The following is a 23,271-nucleotide window of genomic DNA, read 5'->3' on the forward strand; positions in this document are numbered from 1 at the left end:
GAAGGTTCTTTAGTTCTAAAAGACTGGTGCAGAGTCACAGGCTTTAAACTCTGTGTGGGTGTGAACCTTTACAGAGGTGTTGAGCTCACATGTAAGCTCTGAGTGTCAGAGTCGTTAAGGTCACCATGTGAGTTGTTGACCCACCTGGCCATCTTGTGTGTCATTAGATGGCTGGGTGGGTCAATGACTCACATATGACCTTAACGACTCTGAGACTCTGAGACTCAGAGCTCTCATGTCAAGCTTGCAAATGTCTTCAAAAAACTCAAGCAAGCCCAATTGCCTCAAGTGGCTCTTTGATGAAGTGCAGGTTTTTTTTTTTCAACATAGACAAGCCTAACACATAGTGTATCAAAGTTAGGTATAGAAGAAAAAGGGAATAGACCATGTTTGCTCAACTTTTATTGGAGCACGGAGAGAAAATGGGCAGGACTTACAAAGTGCTAATTGGACCTTTTGGTCTAAAAAGGCAACCAGAGAATGTGACCATGGGGGCTGGGAAGTTGTAATGGGAGCTTTTCACTATGTCTTGGCTATATGTTTTTACAAAAACAATTCATATGAGCCACATTTATGGTTAAGGTTGGTTCTGTTTTAGCTACCAAAACTTTCTGGTTAAGGTCAGAGAAACATTGTGATCATGGGTAAAAGTCAGGCATGGACTAGCCTTCGGAAAGTTGAGAAATTTTCCCAGTGGGACGGTCTTGTGAGGGCTGGTCTGTTTTTCCCCAACCCTGGCATTAAATACCCTTTGTTAACATCTTATTTTGAAAACTGGATGCAGTCACTCGTATCCTTCCACTAACTTTGCCAAGTCCATTGCTAGCTCTTTCTGTCAGCTTGATCTGGGCAACTTGAATGCATTTATGACTGGCAGTATATGGAGTACAACTGTTTTATTGTGGACTGTGTTGACCATGGAGATTTGTTGATCGACAAGCATATGTCAGCGTGAATTGGGTGTACCCAATTGGAGCAGCTTGACAGCAAATTTCCAGACAGCTTTTCAATGCCAGTCCGCCCCTGGTAAAAGATGCAGAACATGCAGTGGTTTGTGTAGAAAATAATTCTTCTTTTCTTGCCAGATCAGGAAGCAGATATGAATCTCAAACATAAAGCATCTCAACCACTTTTGATCATTGCACAGGTTTCATTCAGGTTGAGGAATCTCATCTGTTTGAACATCTACTGTGAGACAGCCGCTTGCCTTCCATCAGGATAAACTCACTGCGGTCCAGAGCTGTTAAATGGCCGCTTCACTGCAGACAATCCATCACAGTGAATAGAGACGGACAGACAGGGACAGTGAACACACCATTCTCCCACAACACTCACTGATATCAGACATAAATCTATCCCTTATAGCCTTGGCACTGTCCTCGCACACTCCAATACTCCAGCAGGTAGACCAGCGGTGCTTGTGTGCCTGCGTGGATCCACACAAAGCACGAGTGCCGTGTTATATCACAGTTGCATGAATATTAATGACAACATTACTTGGAGCTTTGTTTAGCAGCTTGTTAGCTCTGACGTACATTCGATTCTGTACTGTTTGTACTGTCCCTTTCACTATGGCGCTCCCACGCAAACAATGAAATGTTACACACATGGTCGAATTTGAGGTCATAGCCTCGCATGCTCAGACGTGCTTTGTCTTGGAAAACAGTGGATTTTGAAGGAATTATTGTAAATGTTTTGTTTGTCTACAGCGTCTAACATTTGAAATGCAAATAAGCGCAGCTGGAGCGGGCTGCCACTCAAAGCTTTTAATGTAAGTACATGTACCGCAATACAGAAATACTCTTTTACAAATTCAAGTCATGAATTCAAATATTTTATCAACAAATGGACCAAATAAAAGTGCTGGTGCAGTGTTCTGTGGTTCTCCCGTTGGGTGAAAAACAATCATATCTTCAGTTTTGTGGATTTTTTGTTTGTTTCTGAGCAGTTAAAGAAGAAAAGAAAGAGAGAGACAATCAGGAAAGTACAAGGGACAGAGGAGATTAAGGATGAACAGAAGGGAAGATAGGAGAGAGGAAGGAAGGAGGGAAGTAAGGAGGTAAGAATGCATAGACAAAATAAGGAAAGTGTGTAAGGAAGGAAAAGGAAAGGAGGTTGAAAAGAAAGACATCACGTAAGAAGGAAGGAATCATGCAAGGCAGTGAGGGAGGGGGCAAGGAAGAAGGGATTATTCAAAAGCCCTTTTTACACTGCCTCTTCCAGGCACGAATTATACGCCACTATGCCACCACAGAATGGGAGGACAGAGTGGTAGGTAGTAACAGCACCGAAACAACCTCTGTATAAATGGAACAGCTGGCAGGACATGTTTTGTGTGCAACCCACTGCAGGAGATTTAAAAAGTAGCTGATAGCAGTTAGTAGCTAACTCAAAGAAAAAGAACAGCTGTCAAAAATGTCTTCAAATTGGGAAAACAATGAGGTCCGGGAGCTTCTGACCCTCTGAGCTGAGGACCAGATCAGCCGCCATATAACAGCGATGGTAAATGATTGTTATTGCCATGTTAATGCAATTGTTATTGTTTAGAAAGCCAGCTGATGCCTGTGTTATATGTCACACTAGAGGCCAATGCTGTTGTGTAAAATGTCACGCCTGTCACACATCTTTTGTTTCTGCCATGTCAGGATGCTGTCTGAAATCACACACTGGAGCAGCACGATGCCGCTGTTGTTTAGTTCTGTGTAAAAATACAAAAGTGCCCTAAAGTCGGGACTTAGTGTTGGATGTATTGTACGATTTGATGTAAAAAGAGTGAAAGGAAAGGAGGGAAACAAAGGAAGAAAAGAAGAGGGGAAGAAGGAAAAGAACAAAGGAGGGGAGAAAGCAAGGAAAGCAATAAAATAAAATAATGAATTAGAGGAAAATTGGAAGCCAGAAGGAAATGAAGAAGGAAAAAGTGTGTAAAAAGTACAAAATTTCCCTAAAATCAAAGCATCTCAAAACAGTACCTATGTACATTTACTCAAATACTGCAGCAGTTAACCATTTTCCACCTCTTCAGATAAAATCAGAATGATGTACCCAGGGGGCAGGGGAGTCAGATGACCTGTGCAGATATGTTTGCCATAGATGTTATCTATCAGAGAAATGAGATATGAGGTGTCTGTACAGCAGCGTTGGAGCGGGGGCAGGATGCAGTCAGCGGTGACATGGTGCACATCTGTCAGTCTGCTTCCCCTGAACAGGAGGTGCACGTGTGTGTGTGAGGGGGGGGGGGGATAGAGAGCCTGCTGATAGCCAGCTGTTAAACTAAGACATGTACGACGGAAGCTGACAGGACCTCCGCTTTGAAGTGACAGCTACCGCCATCAGGCCACTAAAGCGTGTCACCTAATAGGTGCAGCGAGAGGGTGACGGGTACAGTCAGTCAGGAGAGGGTCGCTGCCTCAGACGCCCTTTTAAAATATTGGTCTTTAGTTGCAGCTGTTTAAACATCCATCTAGTTCTTACAAATATGTGTTTAACCCAAAAGTGTGTTGCTCACTCCAAAAGATAATACAAACCTACAAAATGTACATACTTTCAGTTTTGTCAGTTGGTTTCCTTACTGCCTAAATTTTTGTTTGTTTGAAACTTGGAATTAATCTGGGAAGTGCAAGAGCTTTTTTTTCAGTTTCAATTTCCAGCACAGTTGAATAAACACAGATGTTTCTGTTAGGCTTTCTTCAGTGTGTGATAGTCATTTGGCTTCAGGGTTGAGTCACTAAAATATGTCACAGACAATGAATGTCAGTCAATTCATCACCAGCAGCAGAGCAGGTATTTTTAGGGGTATAGGTGTCCTTAGATTTGCCTCACTAAACACTAAAAGTCTTCTCGAGCCACATGACTTTAGTTCTTGACAAATATATAATACTGAAACAGAATTACCTATACATTCTACAGTTTTGTTGTCCTTTTATGAAACTGGTTAAATACTTTCCAACACATTAGAGAGCAGAGACAGAAATGCTGTTGTCCGTAGTTCATGTGGCACATTTCAACGGGATAAGCAAAGTCTGTATCTTCCCTAAATTTACTGACATCACTGACAATCATGTCAAGGCTCTGCGTAACAAAACACAAACCTTGCAAAAAAAAAAAAAAAAAAAATTACTACCTTGTGATTGAATGCCTCTACAAACTAATCAAATTGCAGCTACAGTATATCCATGTCTGTGAAAGCATGGATGCTTATACATCTTTCCCCCAGCAACACAGAAGATCTATACAAGCAGCACAATTTCAAGGTGGGTACCCGGGATTAGTGTCACCAATGCAGTATCTGACAATCTCTCCCCTTCTGTCCCTGAGATATCATATGATATTGAGTAATGTCCAGAAAAGTGTTTTTGCAGAACATTATGATGTCACAGTGAAGATGACCTTGGAGTTATTGATATATGATGTCATCACTTTACCATTTTATCCTTAAACATTAGTGTAAAATCTCATCATTATTGCACCAGTTACTGAGCTAATACAGCTCATGAGCCAATGGCTAAGACACCAGCAACATAGTAGGAACATGTTAGTGCTAGAAGGTAACAACAGCCTTGAGATTCTTTTTATTTTCTCAGTACTGAGCAACAATAGCTTCTGCCATTTTATTTGAGTTTTGGCCAAAAACATGTTTTGTGAAGTCACAGCGACCTTGAAATTTTACCCTTGACCACTAAATTCTAATCAGTTCATTTTTGAGTCCAGGTGGACATTTGTGCAAAATTTGAGGAAAGTCCTTCAAGACCCTCTTGAAACATTACATTCATGAGAATGAGATGACTGCAAGGTCACAGTGACCTTGACCTTTGACCACCAAAATGTATAAGTTCATTGTTGAGACCAAGTGAAGGTTTGTCCAAAATTTGAAAAAGTTCCCTCTCGAGATACTGCCTTCACAAGAATGAGAGACAAGGTCACAGTGACCTTGACCTTTGACCATCAAAATGTAATTGGTTTTTCCCCCAAACGTAGGTCTGTTTTCATCGCTGCATTTCCAGCAGGGATTTTAAAACCAAAACCAGGTATTCTAAGCCAAAACATGATCTATTACAATTCATAACCAAGTGTTTTTATTACTAAACATAGTCATACATAAAGCACAAGACTGCCAAAAAGTAAAGTGTCAATCTATCAGCTACATAATGATGTACAAATGTTACACATATGTGGTTTGCAGACATTTACAGTGCCAGTATTTATTCTGGAGATTGGACTGGTTTGAAGCTAAAAATAATCTTTTTTTAACAGTAAAAAATTTTTGTGTTTTTTTTGTGTCTAAACTGCACGTTATCCACAGTGTTGTTGAAACATAAAGAAACCTTAAGTTTTTGTTAACAGCTGTTTAATAGCTGATAATGGTATTCTAAATATACTAGTCATAGTGGCATGAGCGCCTGTCGATAACGCTCACAACCACTACTGACGCTTCCTTAATAGAAAAAAAAAACATTTAAAATGGGTAATACCAATGTGCATGACACTATTATTGTCACATGTCATCTGTGTTTGGCCCTTTATGGCAGATCATTTGTGGTGGAATTTTTACTTTACAAATTATGGACATGGCAGATTCTCATGGCATGGGATTTAGATCGCAGCCAACCTCCGCAATTATAACAAATTACTAGAGGTCTCTGGGTAATACTAGTCCTTGCAAATAAGGTTATAGAGTCTAGATATTGTAGATTTTGTATCCATATTTAACCTGACTTTAACCAAGATGCCTTCTCACCTGCAAATTATCAATGGAGAACACACTTATTTGGTATCATGAGGTGATATATGCAGTGTTTGTGTGCTAAGAGGTTACAGCATAGCAACAAAGTGAGCACACATGTAAATGTAACTATACTTAAGGGTTTAGAGGCTGCAGAGAAACCAGGTGGCGACCACAAGAACTGTGTTTGGTCACTTTGAGTTATGTGTGCTGGAAGAGATTGCTGATGGTTAAGACAACGTGGAGCAAGTTGAAGAAAGGCTTAGAAGTCTTTTCCTTTTCAGTAGCACCAGACATATTTTATGATCCAGCAAACCCATTTCCACTGCAAAACTTCTACTTGCAGAAATTGTCGCTCTATATCACAAAGACTCCAAAATAAAGCTGTCAGGTTACAATCATTGATTCAATAAAATACACCTCTTACGGAGAAACAGCTTTCGGTGCAGCATTCTCTGGATATTTATGTCACATACAGCAGCAATAGTAAAGTAACCTGTGTGCAATAAACTAGAGGTCTTCATGGGTCCAAAATGATGAACCTGATCTGACACAGAAGCTACAAAAAAAGTGTATACATTCATTTTACAGAAAAAAGGGGGAGACCCAGGGGAAGTCAAAACCATGCACATATTTATGGCTTTTTCTCCATTACAAGTGGATGAGGTGTTTTTGTAGATCTACAACACAGACTGATGAATCACTGTTAAATCTGGATTCTGATTCATTAAAATGCTTTCTCACTCTAGTGAAGGCCTTTACAACAAACAGAGGAACTGTCACACATGGCTGAACAGAAACTATATATGCCCGAAGATCAAGGAAAAAGAAATCAACATCAGACCCACACTGTGGTTGATGATTACACAGAAAATACACCGTCATAAATGAATAAATGTAAATCAATCCAACAGTAACTAAATCAGACTTTTCACTTACCTTGCAGACACCTAAGTGTTTATCAGCTGCCGAGACTCACACTTTTAATGTGTCAATGTCTGACACCTTCACCTGTCTATAAAAGTCATAATAAAGTAATAAACTGTATGACTGTATGCCCATTACATTCATTCATACCTCGTTAAACAACCAGTGGAAATATTTTAACCACCAACAAAACAAAATAAATAAAATATCACAACTCTGGCACTCTGCACCCAATGACTGAGCTGTGATTATCGGCCAAGGGCACTCCACTGCTTCTGTGTGTGTGTGTGTGTGTGTGTGTGTGTGTCTGTGTGTGTGTGTGTGTGTGTGAGTGAGTGAGTGACTTTTCATATCAGGTGCGAGCAGAAAGCAGGTTGTGTGGCTTTTTCTCTGGCAGAAAGCGAAACATTTGGAGAACATACCGTAGGACATGGGGATGTCCAGATCGCCCTGCCAGGACATCTGCCCCGATTCATCTATGGAGTGCTGCGCTGTAAAAACACGACAACGGGCCTCTTGTTTACAGCTCATTCTCACTCCAACACAGCTTCGGATTCATTAAAGCTCTAAAGGAGTACAATAGTGGGGGAATCTACTACTGTGCCGTGCTGCCTTCACACTGGCGGAAGTGTTACTTTGTCATTGGAAGTGTGGATTTAATCACAGATAATAAATGTGTGTGTGGACTTTGCAAGATGTCACTTCAAGCCATTATGTGTTGTAATGTCCAACTTCCACTGAGCTGGAACAAAAGTCACAGGCACATTATTTGTTTTTTTACTGCACGGTCCTGTGCATACTTGTTTGGCAGAAAGAGAACGACAGCATGACACAGTGGCTTTATGAGTGAAATGATTATTATTCTGAGCCAGGTTTTCAGGGCACTGGGGGATAAAAAGAACATGTAATGAGCATGGACTTTACCTTTCAAGTGGCCTCGTCCGAGTGTCACAAACCCAGAGGAGATGAAGTTGTGCATGTCTTGACCTCCACTGCGCAGGTTTTCTTTGCCATAGTGCCCTGACGAGACAAAAAATTGTGAGAAATTAATATTACAGAAAACTATCTGAGGACAGTAGGGCTTGATGTTCTCTTTGCATAAAGTTGTAGTCACACCAGAAAGTGGTACAGTGTAATTCATCTGTGTGTTGTGAAATAGCTGGTGCTAGAGGCTTGGTGACACAGACTGCTAGCAGAACTAGTTATTGGGGGGGCTGCTTCTTGTTCTGACAACCCAGTATGAAAAATGTCCCATTGGAGCAAAAGCCCATTTCTCTGAAGTCCCATTTCTTTGAAAATACACATTTCCTGCAGTTAAACAACTCAAATGCCTGAAAAAATGCTTTATTTGTACATTATTTTGTAGCCGATACATTTCTCAATATCACTGCAGTGAATGTGCATGGTTAGGTTTAGGCACAAAAAGACTCTTGGCTGAAATGCCACTGGGAAACGCTGCAAAGGGGCAGTAATAATATCTAGATTGGTGTCTCAAATGCCGCTGAGAAATGCTACAAAGGATCAGTAAAAACACCCAGGATCAGTGGCTCAAACACCTCTGAGTAACACTACAAAAGATCACTAAAAACAAGCAGGATTGGTGGCTAAAATGCTGCTGGGAAACTGAAATCAACTGCAATGAATGTGTATTACCATAGAAACGGGACTTTGAATCAATGGCGTTTATTTTTCCTGTAATGAGCTCTCGGACAAACGGGCTTTCGGTCCAATGTGACATATTTCGGAATAATGGAGCGTTAGAATTTTTAGCCATTGGAACAATGGCATTGCACCAGTTACTGAGCTAATACAGCTCATGAGCCAATGGCTAAGACACCAGCAACATAATAGGAACATGTTAGTGCTAGAAGGTAACAACAGCCTTGAGATTCTTTTTATTTTCTCAGTACTGAGCAACAATAGCTTCTGCCATTTTAAAGTATCCAGCTCTCTGTTTCCTCAAAGGTCAGCACTGTCAAGAGGACAGTTTGATAATGGTCAATGGCACAAAGTTAAATTCAATGCAAAAATGTATTTATCTCACCTCACTAGCAAATCCACTGATTGTGGCTGTTCCATCACAATTCACTGCAAAATATCACCATTGTAAATGCTGTGACTGGCCTTAACAATAAGGAGGATCTGTACTCAACTCCCCAGTCATATCTGCCATTTTATAAAGAAGTAGCCATGGATGACAAGAATACTAAACAGGGCTAAAATGGCACAACTGACTCTCAGGTGGGATCATCAGCTCGTCAATATGTATCACTTAAGGATGCCAGTGATGCAGTCTGCAGGTTTCAGAACTTTTATATCATCCATTTATCAAACCCCCTTCTCTTTCTCCGCAGTAAGTGAAATATTACATTTAATTTAAGATAAAATTGCGGTGTTTTTGGCTCCTCAGAGGATGGTGATTGCAGTTGGACACACTTGGTTTTAGACAGGATTTAAGCCCCCCTTCTTTGAGGATGCCAGTACACCTCAGGTATCCACTCTTCTGGATTTCCCCTGTGTTAAAAGACCACTCCGTAATGCAATTTGTACCACATCACTGTTAATTCTGCTCCAGACCAGTGCTGTAATTGAGAGTGTGGCCTGAACACAAAGGAGCAAGGCAAGGTGCCTGCTAGCACCCTGACAGCTTTCAATTGTCCTGTCAATCACAGACAAGTCTTAAGAAGAAATAAAAGAATGTAATGTCAACACAAACAGCAAAAAGAACAAAAAACAAACCAACAAAAAAGTTGGTTTATAAAACCTCACCTCTCTTTTCCAACTCTATATTAGCCAGCAAACCGTTAAATGCCTCTTTCTCCGAGGAACCACTTCCAAGTCAATAACATCACTCAGACCTCTGGCCCTCGGGAAGCTGGTATCGAACAGCATTTCAGATTATCATAATGAGAAGAAACACCTGGGACCATTAGGCCTGGTCTTCATCGCACCAAGGTTTGGCACTCAAGCCAGAGCAACACAGCATGTTTGTTTCATTTTATTAAACCCAGAGGATGACTATAAACTGATTACTGACGCGCTCGTTGTTGATTTGGGACCTTCTAAGAAATAAATAAACGAAGAAAGTTATAAACATATTTCCCTGCATTTTGTGATTTTTAACAGCACAGTGTTGTGTCTATGTAGATGATACAGTAGAGTATATCTGTGTGATGTCTCCCACGGTGAAATGCTGATGATTCATAACCTCCACATGCTCCAAGGACGGCACCATGGAGCTGAAAGCAGGTAGCTGGAGATGCTGACTGTGATATGAATTGCTCCCATGTGGTAGGACAAACCTATAGCCCCTTATTATCTCTGGAAATGTGCCTCGAAATTGCCTTATCTACACTGCATAATGAAAAAAGACCTAACGGTTCTTATAGAGAATAACCACAATATTAAAGTTTTTCATCACACACTGTATTCATGAATGCAGGGGGAAGTGCTTTAGTTCAGAGATGGAAACTTAAATCTCCTGATAAAAGTGAAGTTTACAAAGTAGTATTTGAATTAGTCTCGCTCACCAAGAAAAGAAAGGTCTGGCTGGGCTGACTTTCACTTTAAGATTGGAGAAAAAAAACGCTCTGGCTGCTTGTATTTCTTTCAACCAATCACAATCGTTCTGGGCGGTGCCACAGCAATGGTGCGCTTGCAAAAATATTGCCGGGGGAAACAGGTTTTGGTGTAACACGCCCACAAAAATATCACCTACAGGACGCGAACCATGGCAGAAAAATGGCTACATCCCCGCAAGATCAAACACCGCAAAAGTTAGTAAAGGACGTGTTGAAAACGGTTGAAAACTGCTACACAACCAGAGGTGGTAGGGCAGGACTTCAGCGGGTGGCTCGTTCCACCCAATGAGAGGCTGATCTATGCAGCGAACTTCTGCCCACTAAGACTATATTTGAATTAACCTTTAGGGAAATGTCATTAGATTGAACATAAATGACTGTTAACTGTTAAGGTCTACTAACCATACAATCACAATTTTCATCAACAGATGGAATGATTTTATTGAACTATAAAACACCTCCCTCCACCAGGGTGTTCTCATGCACTGTTTGTATATATACACCTACAAATAGTGATGAACCACAATTTGTGTGGAACCCATGTAATCAAGAAGGCTGCAATCACGTGACAATAATAGTAGTAAGTAAGTAAGTAAGTAAGTAAGTAATAAGCTGATCGGAGTAAAGAAGGAAGTAGTATAAAGCCTGAAAGTTCATGAAAGGAGGTACGTTGTGTTGATGGATGGGTCAGACAGCACAGGACTTTCCCCCAGTAGACTGGTGTTCAGGACCATGTGAAACCAAGTGAACTTTGAGTTATTTTAAGGTACGTCGTCACTCTGTTTCTTTTCCTAAACCTAACCAACAGAACTTTACATGCCTTAGCCTAACCTACGTAACTTTATGTTGAGTATACAGGTACATTATCGTTTGTTGGGCATTAACCTTGTAGATATCATACAAAGCTTGAGGATACTTTGCTCTCCACATACTTTTGAGTTCTTTTGGTCTCGGGTTGTATTTCATGGCTGGGGCCACTTAGCTCCAATAAAGGGAAATCACAAAAGAATAGTCTGACATTTTGGTAAACAAAATGCATGTTCATTTTCTTTTTTTTGCTTTTTTATTTAACCTTTATTTATCCAGGAAAGTCATTAAGAACAAATTCTTATTTTCTTGCTGAGTTAGATGAGATGATTCACAGAGTGTAAATTGTTTTGACTTCAGTTGAATAAATGCAGGCACAGTCTGTAATCGTAACTCTACAAGCAGACTGAGACATCTAGACTCATCAGCATCATGACGCCATTCTTTGAAAAAAATCATCCCAAAGTTGGTCTCCTGCCATTTCATAGTCAACTTCTGCAGGGTTTTAGCACTCAAATGAACCCAGTTGCCATGAGTGTCCTTCGAGATGATTCCATTCTGTCTGCAAAGTGTGGAAGACATTTGTCGCCTATTTTCACAGCACCATAGAAACTTTAGAGCACAAAAATGAGAGAACAGAACTCAGGGAAATTGAAGTGATAATGCCCACTCAAGGACAGTTCTGGAGAGGTACTATCCATACCCCAAGACACACTTCATCAGCATCTCATCTAGGTATAATATCTCTTCTGGAACATCGAGTGGGATGAGTTCACATGGTATATTGCTGATGCTTTGAGTTGAAATCCAGAAATCCACCATTGCTGCATGCCATCAGCCTCCTTTTATTGTTTTTCCCCTTGGGCTAATACTTTCCTATTTGGTAGGAATGCTTTAAAACTGCTCTCTTTGGCTTAATTGTAATTTTTATTTTATCACTTATAGAGTGTATAAAAAGGAGTGATAAAAAGGATTGCACAGAGAGAGTGAGCTACAGACAGGACACCATCAATTGAGTGAGGCTCCTGACAGCACCAATATATTTTAGACTCCTTTATGCTACTACATCAAAAAAATCTATTCAAATCTATCTTTATTCTCATTAACTTTGATCTGTCGCTGTGACCCAGGAGATGGTTTCAGACCAAAGAATTGCTGTAGCTGCTGGCTTCCCTTATAAGGGCCATCTTATAAACTAGATGTGGATCATAGACCATTTTTCTTTTCCCAACCACTTTTCCGTCACCTCAGTGAATAACACCATGAAAGTAGATATTGTAAAGAAAACATGACCACTGCTCCCACTGAGGTGAACTGTACCTTTCACAGAGGGATTTGAAGATGGAATATTGATTGGATACCTGTACTTTCTTTATATAAAGTGTTTTATTTACTTAACCTATATATTTATTGAATACCTCAAGGGCAAAAGAAATTCTGAATCTGTGAAAATTGATTTAACCTTGATGTCTTCAATCATAAAAGGTCATACCAAGATTTTTCTAAGTGGCCAGTTATCCAGCTGTCTATCTAGCTATCTATGGAGCTGAAACCAAATAAATATAAACAAGCTGTGCTACTCAGCAATAAAGAATAAAAAGTAAGCACTAAAAATAAAGTGTGAAGGTCAAAATTGTGCTAGTTTTCCTTTCTGCTTTTACAATATACTAACTTTTATTCTTTTAAAAACAGAGACATCATCTGCATATTGTAACCCTCTGGCATCAGTGAAAAAAGAGAAGGGGGGGGGTTACCTATGGGAGATGACAAAAATGAATCAAGTTTCAGTTAATAGACTATCAGTCCACATGAGGACTGATTCATGCATTTATCTATTTATTTCCCTATCTATGGATATGGGGCACAAACTCACACAAGCAGACCACTGACACAAATAAAATGATACACCTTATTGAACATGCATGTGCACAAAACCACAGGAACACACATGCAGCCACACATTAATAAAAGGTACCGTAGTAGCAGTAGTATGTTCCAGTGCAAAGAGTTTATACTGGAAAATTTCAATAGTAACACTTAGAGAAGCCCAACAACAGCTTGAGCTAAATATTTCATACCCAGAAGCTGTATTACAAATATAATGAGCTTTGACCATTTCTACACCGATAAAAGAACAAAGTCATCTTTTTTAAATTCACACCACCGTCATGAATTTGTCATAGAAATCTGAATCATGTCTTCCCTGGAGTGTCTCCATCCCTGCTTGGACACCCTCCACCCTCCTCTCTGATGCCTTCTCCCTTTAAAAGCATTCACCCCTGCACTGTGACGTCCTGCTTCTGTTCACGCAGCAAACAATAGCAGGCTGCTATGACACAGGTTGGGCAATTAAGACATATTTTCTGTGGGCATTCAATATTATGAACAAAATAATAATGTGTGGCTTTGTGAATCACACAGACAAATGTTGCTTACTCTCTCAGCACCGTAGCCTACAACGACCAGTACAATAAGTTAAAAAATGAGACTGTACAGATATTAGCGCCAGGCCAAAGAACACAAATCTAAAAGGCCATGTAATAAGTTTGAATAAAAAAGCCTGTTCTGCCCTGTATGCCCCATACCTCCTCTGAGATGTGTTCAAAGTTCAGACACTTTGCTGCTGCTGATAAAAATGCTGCAGCACTTCAAAAAAGATGAGCAAAAAATGTCACAAATCATGCGGACACATTTCAGACACTGGAAAAAGAAATAAAAAAATGTCTTTGCAGCAAGGTTTTATGTGGATGCTTTGGAGGGGTGGAATTCAAAACTTAATTTATTTGGTACATTGTTTATTTAGATTTTTATAACCCAGGGCTCCTTTAGCTTGCAAGATGGGCCTTTAACAACCAGTAATACTGCAGGTGCTGCATATCATGGTCCCTTATCATCAAGTTCATAATATGCTTTACTGGTGCATGCAGGATTATTAAGCAAATTTGCAATAAATTCAATTTCCTCTAAATTAATGGTGATTTATTAACATAGAGGTTTGGTGCCCTGGGGTAGCTGCTCATTTGCCTATTTTGTCTGGTTAATAATCCATTTTTTGTGGCACCTCTGAATGTTCAGGCTGGATGCTTTTTTCTGGTTACCTACTCTTCCGGTCCTTCTCCTGCTTATTGCAAACAAACATTTAACTTCCTGGATTCCTGGGTTTTCTGGTCTTGAATCCCATAAAAACTTTTAATTGAAGGCTGAATATTTATTGCATCGACGACTACTGGCAAAAGTGATCATATCCTTGATAAATACTTTGTGGTTTGTTACTTCAAAGATAAACTCACTGATTTGGTTATAATGTCCAGCAACACTACTAAAATGTCAAAATGTCAATTTATGTTCTGAAACTTGGGAAAGCAGAAAAGAGGACATGATTTCTATAAAAACTATGACACTTTGAATAATGCAGGCATTCAATGAAGAGAAGATTACTGAAGACCAGATTGGTGACCAAGTGTGGAGTCATCTACTTTTCTATAGTAGAAGAACAAAGGCAAAAGCAGCTTCTCCTAATGTCTGGGCAGCTTGTTTACACAAGTTTAAAAAGTCATTCTGCTGCAGAAAGTGAGAAAAGTTGCTCACATCCTGCAGTTCAGTACAGTCTGTATCAGCTCTCCTCTGACACATTCCCTCCATGTTGGATGGTGGTGGTGGTGGAGGAAAGGAGGGTGGAGGCAGGGTGACACAAGAGTGAAACACAACACTGTTGAATCTGGGACATCGTACTAGGGCACTTAGCAAACGAGCTGATCCCTGGAGCAGGGATCTGGAGACCGACTGGATAAAAGTAGGAGGAACAGCGTAGCACGACAGAATTATCTCTGGACAAAAAGCTTGCGTCTCCTGCAGAAGATGATAATTTGCATCTCAATTTTGAGCCAATGCTGAGTAGGCTTATGGGGCCGCAGCGTGAGGGAGATGAGAATTCAGCCAGAGCCTTGCATTTAATTCGCTATATATTTCCTTATGTGTTTCCTCTTAAGGAAGATTGAGGGGAAAAGCTTAAGATTCACAGTCCGTCCATCTATTTCAGTGGATGTCAATCAAAAAATGTTGTAGAAGATTAAAGAAAGCGAAGGGGGTCTTTACCATCGTAATAACATAAAGTGGGATTTTTTAAATGGACATGCAGAGAAAGCTACACATGAGATATTTGGCCTTCTGTATAAAAGCAGAGCAATGTCACCTACCGTGGTTTGATGCCTTGGCATGAACAGGTGTGTAGTGATTCTTCGAGGTTCTGACCGGCGTCTCGTCTTTGGGTGACCCATCAATTGCTGCAATGTTTTCATGTTCATACTGAGATATTGGAACTGGTCCTTGTTGCCTCAGAATGTCTGCCAGGGCTCTGAATCACACCAATGAAAAAAAAATTTAATTGAAATGTTTCCCTTTCCCAATTACCAAACACTTCCTTTTTTCTCCACACCGCCCCCCTTCAGGTCCTCCTAATTTATTTAGCTACAGCTCCAATTTGAATCATAGAGGTATGGAGCAAGGCATAGAGGAAATCCTAATTATACCCTGAGTCACAGGGGAGTTAGATTTTCAATAACACAGTACACAAGGTACAGACAGGAACTATTATGTGTGCCGGACTTGAGCTCAAGGCACATTTATTAAGAGTTAAGTCAGTGTCTCTTCTTTGAAGCCACAAAATAAAAGCAATTTTTCAACAACACCATTTCCAACTTTTGGAGGCACAGTGGCAGCCTGTGAGATGGAGTGCCGGTGCTGCGTTTTCTTAAAGGAAATGAAAGGGCAATTTAACTGTGTCAATGTCAACCTAAAGCAACCACACATTCCACTTTTCCATAACTCTGTGACTTTGGGAGATATACAGTATATTAATAGCATTTCCCTTCCAGGATGAGCACACTTTAGCCGTTTCTTTTTCGCAGACAGAGGCGACCTGATTTTGCATTGTCCCAGTTGGCTGCTATGTCGTGTGCAGCAGGAGCTTCTGTAGTTTGCAAGAGCAGGACAAACTTTCAGTATATGTTTTAATAAGAAAGACTAATATCTGGCCTAGGAAACAAAACCACAAAAGTACAAAAGACTTCTGATTGTTGTCAAGTCACCTGGAAATAGCAGGAGCATTTGTCAGACATGCTGTCAATTTTTATAACCCTAACAGAGCCTGATAAATAATACATTTTTGGTGTTGACACTACTACAATCATATAATAGCTTGAAACATCTGTTACCAATATATTGGTCAATTCTCATTGTTTTTTGCACTCTATCCTAATGAGAAGCATGTAAACTGAAAACAACAGTGGGCCAAGAACGGACCCTTGGGGAACGCCTCAATTAAACTGATTTTTAAAGGGACAGGAGTCTGCTATTACAATATAATTGTGTGTCCTCTGAAAGGTATGAACATTATGAACAAAACAGTTGTAAATCAAAGCTCTTACACAGTGGGTAAGCAATATTCCATATTTTTGATACTGTCAAGAAAGCCCATGAAAAGACCGAAGCCAGCATTTATTGGCCCTTCTAAGAAGTATTTTCTGTGTGTTGGGGTGGAGGGGGTATCCAAGCCTGGTTTAGCTTTGTCCTCTGTACCATAGGTCTTTATTGTTGTCCAAAAACAATTAAAAACACACCTTTCAGCCACACAATTGCACTGGGTAACATATTCCTTCATTACCACAGACACATACACACTCTAGTTTATTCTGACTCAGTCCCACATACATCGTCCTGCTGCCCCAAATACTCACTAGAGCAACAAATGTGGATTAAACCGCTACTAAAAGTAGTCCCAAAAAATACAAGATTTCCTTTTGTTTGATGAACATTTGCTAAAAAACAAAAGCTATTTTGGGGATAAAATAAAAGACAAAAAAATGAAATCAAAATAGGCCTGAGGGATGCAGACAGGATGGGGAAATCGGACAGAAATGGACTCACACATTGTTGGTTTTGTTTTTTGTCTTGACATTTATTGACAGTACCAAAAATATAGGATATCACCAGCCTTACCCTTTAAAGATTAGACCGAGTGACCAAGACTGTCCTCCAAACTATGACCACATAGGGTGTTTGTACAAGCAGAAATTATGCCCCATATTTACGTGCATTGCTTGGTGGCGACCACTAGTATTACAGGAACAAAGGAGGAAGTCAGGTGACGTAGTATAAAGAGTGTGAAAGTTGGCTTAGGATGGGAGGGAGGGGAGGCAGATGGGTCAAACCAGCACTGGACTTTCACCTGGGAGCCCGATGTCCATGTACCCATGTGAAACGAAAATCAATCGAGTTATTTTAATAATGATGTAGTTTGCTAGTATACAGAACATACTATGTTAGTTATGTATGTCATGTGACATATGTCAAGTGACATTACATTACAGTAAGCCAATCTATGATACTTCTCTAAACTTAACCGTGAGCTTCCAAGGACCTCTGTTTGTGTCCCGTATGAAACCAAAAGTCAATGTAGAGTTATTTTGAATGAAACGTACAAGGTGTTGATGTATGTCCCAGGTGATGCAATATATCCCAGATGACATATGTCACATGAAATCCCTCACGTGACATATGTCATCTGAGATATTCTGCATCACCTTAGTGACAAATATACATATTTTAAGCCTAACCATGATGTTTTTTCAAGACCTAACAAAGGAATTTGTTACTTAAACCTAACCCTGTAGTAACCCTGATTCATAATGTTACCCAGCTGTTTAAAACTGTTAGCGGATATTCGAGCTAGTCTGTCATTCACTAGCAGGTGCGCTAATTTAGAAAATATGCCTGTGGGTCGTATTCTGAGATATGAACATATACCTTGGACCATTGGGTTGAAGGACTTGTTGGAGTAATCAGTCTAACCAAAAGCACAACAAAACTTAAAACTGTCATTGTTTGCTATTATTCTCTAATTGACAAACTATGTAATGACATTGGAAACCTAGAACATATCTTTGGCACTGCTTTGCTATCCTTCTTCTTTTATTGTCCAATATATTTGCTGATACCAGTATTTCTGCAATAGAGCTCAAATGGACTGATAATAAAATGTAATAGCAAACTTCTCATATAAACTTTTACACTTTTCTGTCCCTTCTGAATTGAACTTTTAGTGATTGTGCAGCTATTTTTGCCCATTCACCATCATCTTGCCTTTTAACTTAGTTTCTCAGTTCTGCAATCACAGAACAAAGCATTATTCTCACCACCTAGCCAGCATAAATTGCATCTCGGTTTGCCCTGCAGAAGGTGATCAATACAGCCTGTTCAAACCACTGGCTTTAGCTCTCACTCTGCATTTCTTGTGTTTCGGTGAAGGTCACCGACCAAACAGCAAAGGTCTGCCAACAGCTCAGTATTCTGCTCACAGTCCTCCCCTCAGTCACAGAGGTAGGAGTCTAAATTACATTAGAGAAGCACCCACTTTTTAGGAGCAGACCCTTGCCAAATATAAAGCTAATCCCATGTTCCACTACTTCTTTTTGGTCACGGCTGTCAGCATGAATGTCTGCTGCCAGGCTCTGAGGTCTATTCCAGCAGACATCATTACGACAGCTCTATGTGCCAAATGGTCGGTGAAAATAAACAAATCATAAAAAGAAAAAAAAAACACTATTGAGCACCCAGCAAGCCATGCCTCCTCATTTAATCGACCTCTCGCTAAACTCTCATGGCCCCTGCTCGTATTGAAGTGGTGGCATTAAGCAGATCCACTTGAAAGTACGCCCTATGGCTAGGATTGCAGCGCAGTAAGAAGACATAAACTTCACCATCTCTTCATTTCTCAGAGCAGATATGGAAAAAGTGCTGCATCATGAGCTTTGTTGTTCTTTTTGTTGTTTCAAATGAAACACTGTGTTATAAAGTCTCACGAGTCCTTATGGATATTAAAAGCTGACTGTGCCAACTTCTGAAGAGACACTTACTAACAATCACTGGAGCTTAAATTTAATCTATAACTGATCTACTGGGAGAGCTCCTTTCTGTTGTCAGGGCTAGAATTTAGACATTTTTTATCATCAAAAACTTGTCACTAATTTTTTTTCCTTTTTTTTCCAGAAAGCTGAGTAATCTCCTTTGACATTTTCAAAGCAGCAGGTGCCAAAGTTTCATGACCGAGGCATAACAATGCTCAGTTATTTTCATATCCTTAAATCAACGCAAAACGTCCTCCTCTGCTCTGTCCAGACAGAACTCCAGCTAATGGCAGGTGACTCAAATAACTCTTGGATAAGAGCAATGACTAAGTGACCAGTGGGTGGAAAACATGCATGCATTTTAGTCAGACCTAACCCCTATTAAAAACCCATTTATACTTTTATACATTTTCAATACCTGCTACAAGGGCTTGGGTTTGAATTGTGGGTGGACCCCAAGTGACCAGCATGAATACATGACCTATGAGAAGTCCCCCCCCCCTCAAAAAAATAAAAGAAAAAATGTATTAATCCCCAACAAATCTAAAAACTCATATCTTGCTTTAGGCTATTATCGATTAAACATTTGGGCTATAGAAGTAACAGTGCTGTCCATTATAGACTCCTACAGCCCAATCTGACATCTTTACATTGCTTGCTTTGTGCTTGCAGCACTCCAAAACCACAAAGATTTTCAGTTTATTATAATGGAAGACAAAAGAAAAACATCAAAATCTCGTATTTGAGAGGTGAGAGCCACCAAAGGTGTAGTATTTTTGGTTGAATAATGATAATTAATCAATAATAACAGAGAAAAAACCTGAGGATAAATTTTCTCTCAATTCAGTAATATTTGAATCATACCAGCTATAGTTACAGGACTCGGATGAGTCAAGCCTGAAGATATTTTGCGTGTGTGTGTGTGTTTTCTGTGCTTGTGTCACTTGTTTGAAATGGGCGGGGCTCAGTCGGATAGAAGTTGATGTCACATACCTGTAGACCAATCACAATTTAGCACCATTTGACAGTTATGGGGTTGCTTGCTTATGTTTCTCAGGCATCAGTCAATCAAATCTGATCAGCCACACAGTCCGAAAGAAGCTTCAACTTTGATTGTCATGAATATTTAATATCATCAAGAAATACTTTAAATCTAATAACCAAGTTTTACGAATGCTGCCAGAACGATGAGGGTGGTAAAAGCGTTGCGTTACATCTCTTCCTAACGTCACTATATAGCAATTCTGTTCAGCTGGAGACTGAAATGGCCACAGGATGTGTTTTCATGATGCCTGAATGCACCACTACGCTCATGTCACTCCAACAAAACTGAAATTTCCTGGCACCATTTGTAGTTTAGAGCATACTTTACACTACCATGTAGCTTGTGAAGAGACCAGCAGTCTTTCAAATGCCAAATCATGCACTTAATTTGGTCATTGGAGTTGTATTTGTGGCAACAAAGAAGATGCAGCGTAAGTCTATTGAGACAAGGCTTTGTGGGAGGTGTGTTTAAGGACACAAGTACAGATAACAGCAGTAATTCAATATGGTTAAGATGTTGCATGACATCTCTTCCCAACATCACTATATAGCAATTGCCAGAGGATTTGTTTTCATGTTGTCTTAACGCTCATGGAACAATTCAGTGACCACTACTGGTGCCTTGAGCATTAAAAAATTACAGTCCTTGTAGAGGAGACCACTCCCATCAGGGCGAACGTGATCTCTCATAATGGCTTTCAGTGGCATTTACTTTATCCCTCTGGGGTTGAACGGACACAGAATACCACCCGTCCCCCCTCCTGGGATTGACACAGAATGGGATGTGTACCGTGGAAAGGTATACAATCTTGACATTTTTTGACGGGGGAGGCTCTCGGGAGGAGAGTAATGGCACATGTTAAAGGTCATGAGCCTGTTTGAACCCATGATATTGAGGCTGTAAGTTACGTAGGCTGCTGTAAGTCAGTTGAGTCACCAGGATAGATTCTCACTTTAAGGTTACTGGAGGGAAACAACAGTCATGTTTTTACAGTCCACCCTTGCACAGAAAAATGTGTTCAAATGAGTGCCAGACAGCAGATATATGCAGTGTTATGTGACAGTATTTTTCTACACTTTATATCAGTCTGTCTGTGTGCAGTTCACATTCAACCTGTTTCTTACTAAAAAGATAAGCTGGTAATGCAGTGAGCACACTTTACGTAAAGCTTCAGGAATATAAAGGTGGGCTTATCCTCAAAATCTGTTTGCTCGCTTAAGGCTGGCATACTGTTTATCTTTCACGGTATGAAATCTGCTCTGCACAAATTTTATAATGTTGTTTTTTCAGCTTTTTCATCGTCTATGAAAAATGACAAGGAGAATCTTACCTATGCACATTCATTTCCTGAGGGGGCTTGGTGGCTTTATCATAGGCAACTTTAGCAGAAATCCCAATGGCAATGACGAGCGCTACGACCCCGCAGCTGATGTACACCGTGGTGTTGGTCTGGTCCAGCTCCGGGTCGTAGGTATCACCTGTTGGCGCCGGTGAAGGGGGCTGGGTTTTGATCCAGTCCGGCGTGTTGTAGTTGGTGCAGCTCTTCTGCTCCAGCCGCTTCCCCCGGTCCGCGCAGCAGAAGCGCAGGAAACAGCTGCCGCAACAGAAGCGGTGGTCGGTGTTGTTGCAGCTGAACTCTTTGTCGTACTGCCCGCTCACGTCGTAGTAGCCCAGGCAGGTGTCGTGCTGGACCGTGGGAGCCTGGACCTGGGTGATCCTCCCCGGAACGGCCGCGGCCAGCGGGACCGCGGTGGTGCTGCCGTTGACCTCCTTCAACTTTGGGGTCCTCTTATTCGAGATTTTGTTCTTTTTGTTGGCGGTGACGGCGCACAGGACATTCAGCGGGTCTAAGTAAATCAAAAGAAGCAGAAGGTGCTTTATCCCCATCATTTGAGGACGCGCTGGTGTTTGTTCTTTGGCCTCCACTCTCCTCTGTCTGATCTTTCTCTCTGAACAGCACTCTTCCACTTCTTACCGCGTGGAGCTTCTTGCGGGTTTCTTCATCACAGGTACTCCTTCATGTGCCAAGCTCTGACTGACGGACTTTGACTGGCAGATTTTGCGCTCATCAGACACACAAAGCATCTTCTGACTTTGCCGTCATCCAGTATGAATCTGTGTTCTTATAAAAGTTTACTTTGGGCAAATGTCCTCTTTGATTTCGGCTGCAGAGACGCGAAGAAGACGCGATGTCCTCTAGGGAAATCTTTACCATGAGATGTGGATCTTGAGTATGATCGGAGCTGGTAGTTACACTGTGGAGAAGAGGGACATGTACAGCGGGATTTAGCTGGTTAAAACGCGACTTGATGTGAAGCCAAGTATTAGAATTAGAAACTTTAACAATAAGCAGACATGATGGAAAGGAAAATGTGGGTCACAAATGACTGATAACTGCACTGACTGTAAAGCTGCGAACTCTGTCAGCACCACGGACAGCGCCCAAGTTTCCGTTTGGCTGTCTGGAGCGCGTCAGCATCAAAAAGTAAAAAGGCTCGACCTTTTCTCTGTTATAATCTCACTTCTGACATTAAACGGGTGATTTAACTAGAAAATAGATACAACGTCCTGCTCTGAATTACAGAGGGATGAAAAATGTGCCGCTGTGGAGCGTTTTTTCGCCTCATTCGCCTTTATTTTACGCATAAACTTTCTTTTATTAGACTTCCTGAGTTGAAACGGAGAATTAACTTCTATTTTTTTCTTGTGAGAGATAAACACTGAAGAATTAAATGAAAGAGAGAGAGGATGAGAAGATGAGGAGGACTTACCGGGTTAACGGTGGCCGGTAACGGGGTTGTCTCAGCCACTGCCACTGAATCAAAGAGCCTCAGCAAGACAAGAGGCAAGACCTCTCTCTCCTCTCCGGCCCGCCTCCCTCCACTTCTTTCTCTCTCTCCTCCTCACTCTCTCTCTCTCTCCCTCTCTCTCCTCGTCACCCCCCCTACCCTCCACCCACGTCACCGATTCAGGTACCTCAGTTAATTATCAATCGGCATCTCCCACCCCTGCTCCGGTCATATGGCTCCAGGCTCCACTCGATAACTCGCGGAGGTGGAAAAAAAGCTGAAAGATAACAGTGTATTAGAAGTTGTCTGTAAGAGGCGAGGCGCTGCTGTTGGTGTACATTTACGCATCAGTGCACACACAAGCTGCATCCACTCACAAGTCACCAATCACGTCCTCTGTGTTGCAGTGTGCACGGTGTGTGTGTGTGTGTGGTGTTGTCAGGCAAATGTGAAAACATGCCTGAGCTGGTTTACTTTAGAATTATAAATCAAATGCCAT

The 23,271-nt window shown here is 40.8% G+C and overlaps 1 protein-coding gene across 2 annotated transcripts in view; it reads right to left on the reverse strand.

Annotated features, from left to right (window-relative positions):
* Window positions 1-22,809, reverse strand: part of LOC125878977 (protein shisa-6) — a 101,962-nt gene extending 79,153 nt beyond the window's left edge. For both annotated transcript variants that reach the window (XM_049560529.1, XM_049560528.1), the window contains exons 1-5: window positions 22,755-22,809; window positions 21,314-22,238; window positions 15,231-15,388; window positions 7,571-7,666; window positions 7,069-7,137 (exon numbers count right to left, since the gene is read on the reverse strand). In XM_049560529.1, coding sequence (XP_049416486.1) covers window positions 7,069-7,137; window positions 7,571-7,666; window positions 15,231-15,388; window positions 21,314-21,873 — 883 coding nt within the window. In that variant the 5' untranslated portion in view covers window positions 21,874-22,238; window positions 22,755-22,809. The remainder of the gene's footprint in view (window positions 1-7,068; window positions 7,138-7,570; window positions 7,667-15,230; window positions 15,389-21,313; window positions 22,239-22,754) is intronic.
* Between the last annotated feature and the right edge of the window lie 462 nt (window positions 22,810-23,271).

The sequence above is a fragment of the Epinephelus fuscoguttatus genome, linkage group LG19 (genome assembly GCF_011397635.1).
Source record: "Epinephelus fuscoguttatus linkage group LG19, E.fuscoguttatus.final_Chr_v1".
NCBI classification, from domain to species: Eukaryota; Metazoa; Chordata; class Actinopteri; order Perciformes; family Serranidae; genus Epinephelus; species Epinephelus fuscoguttatus.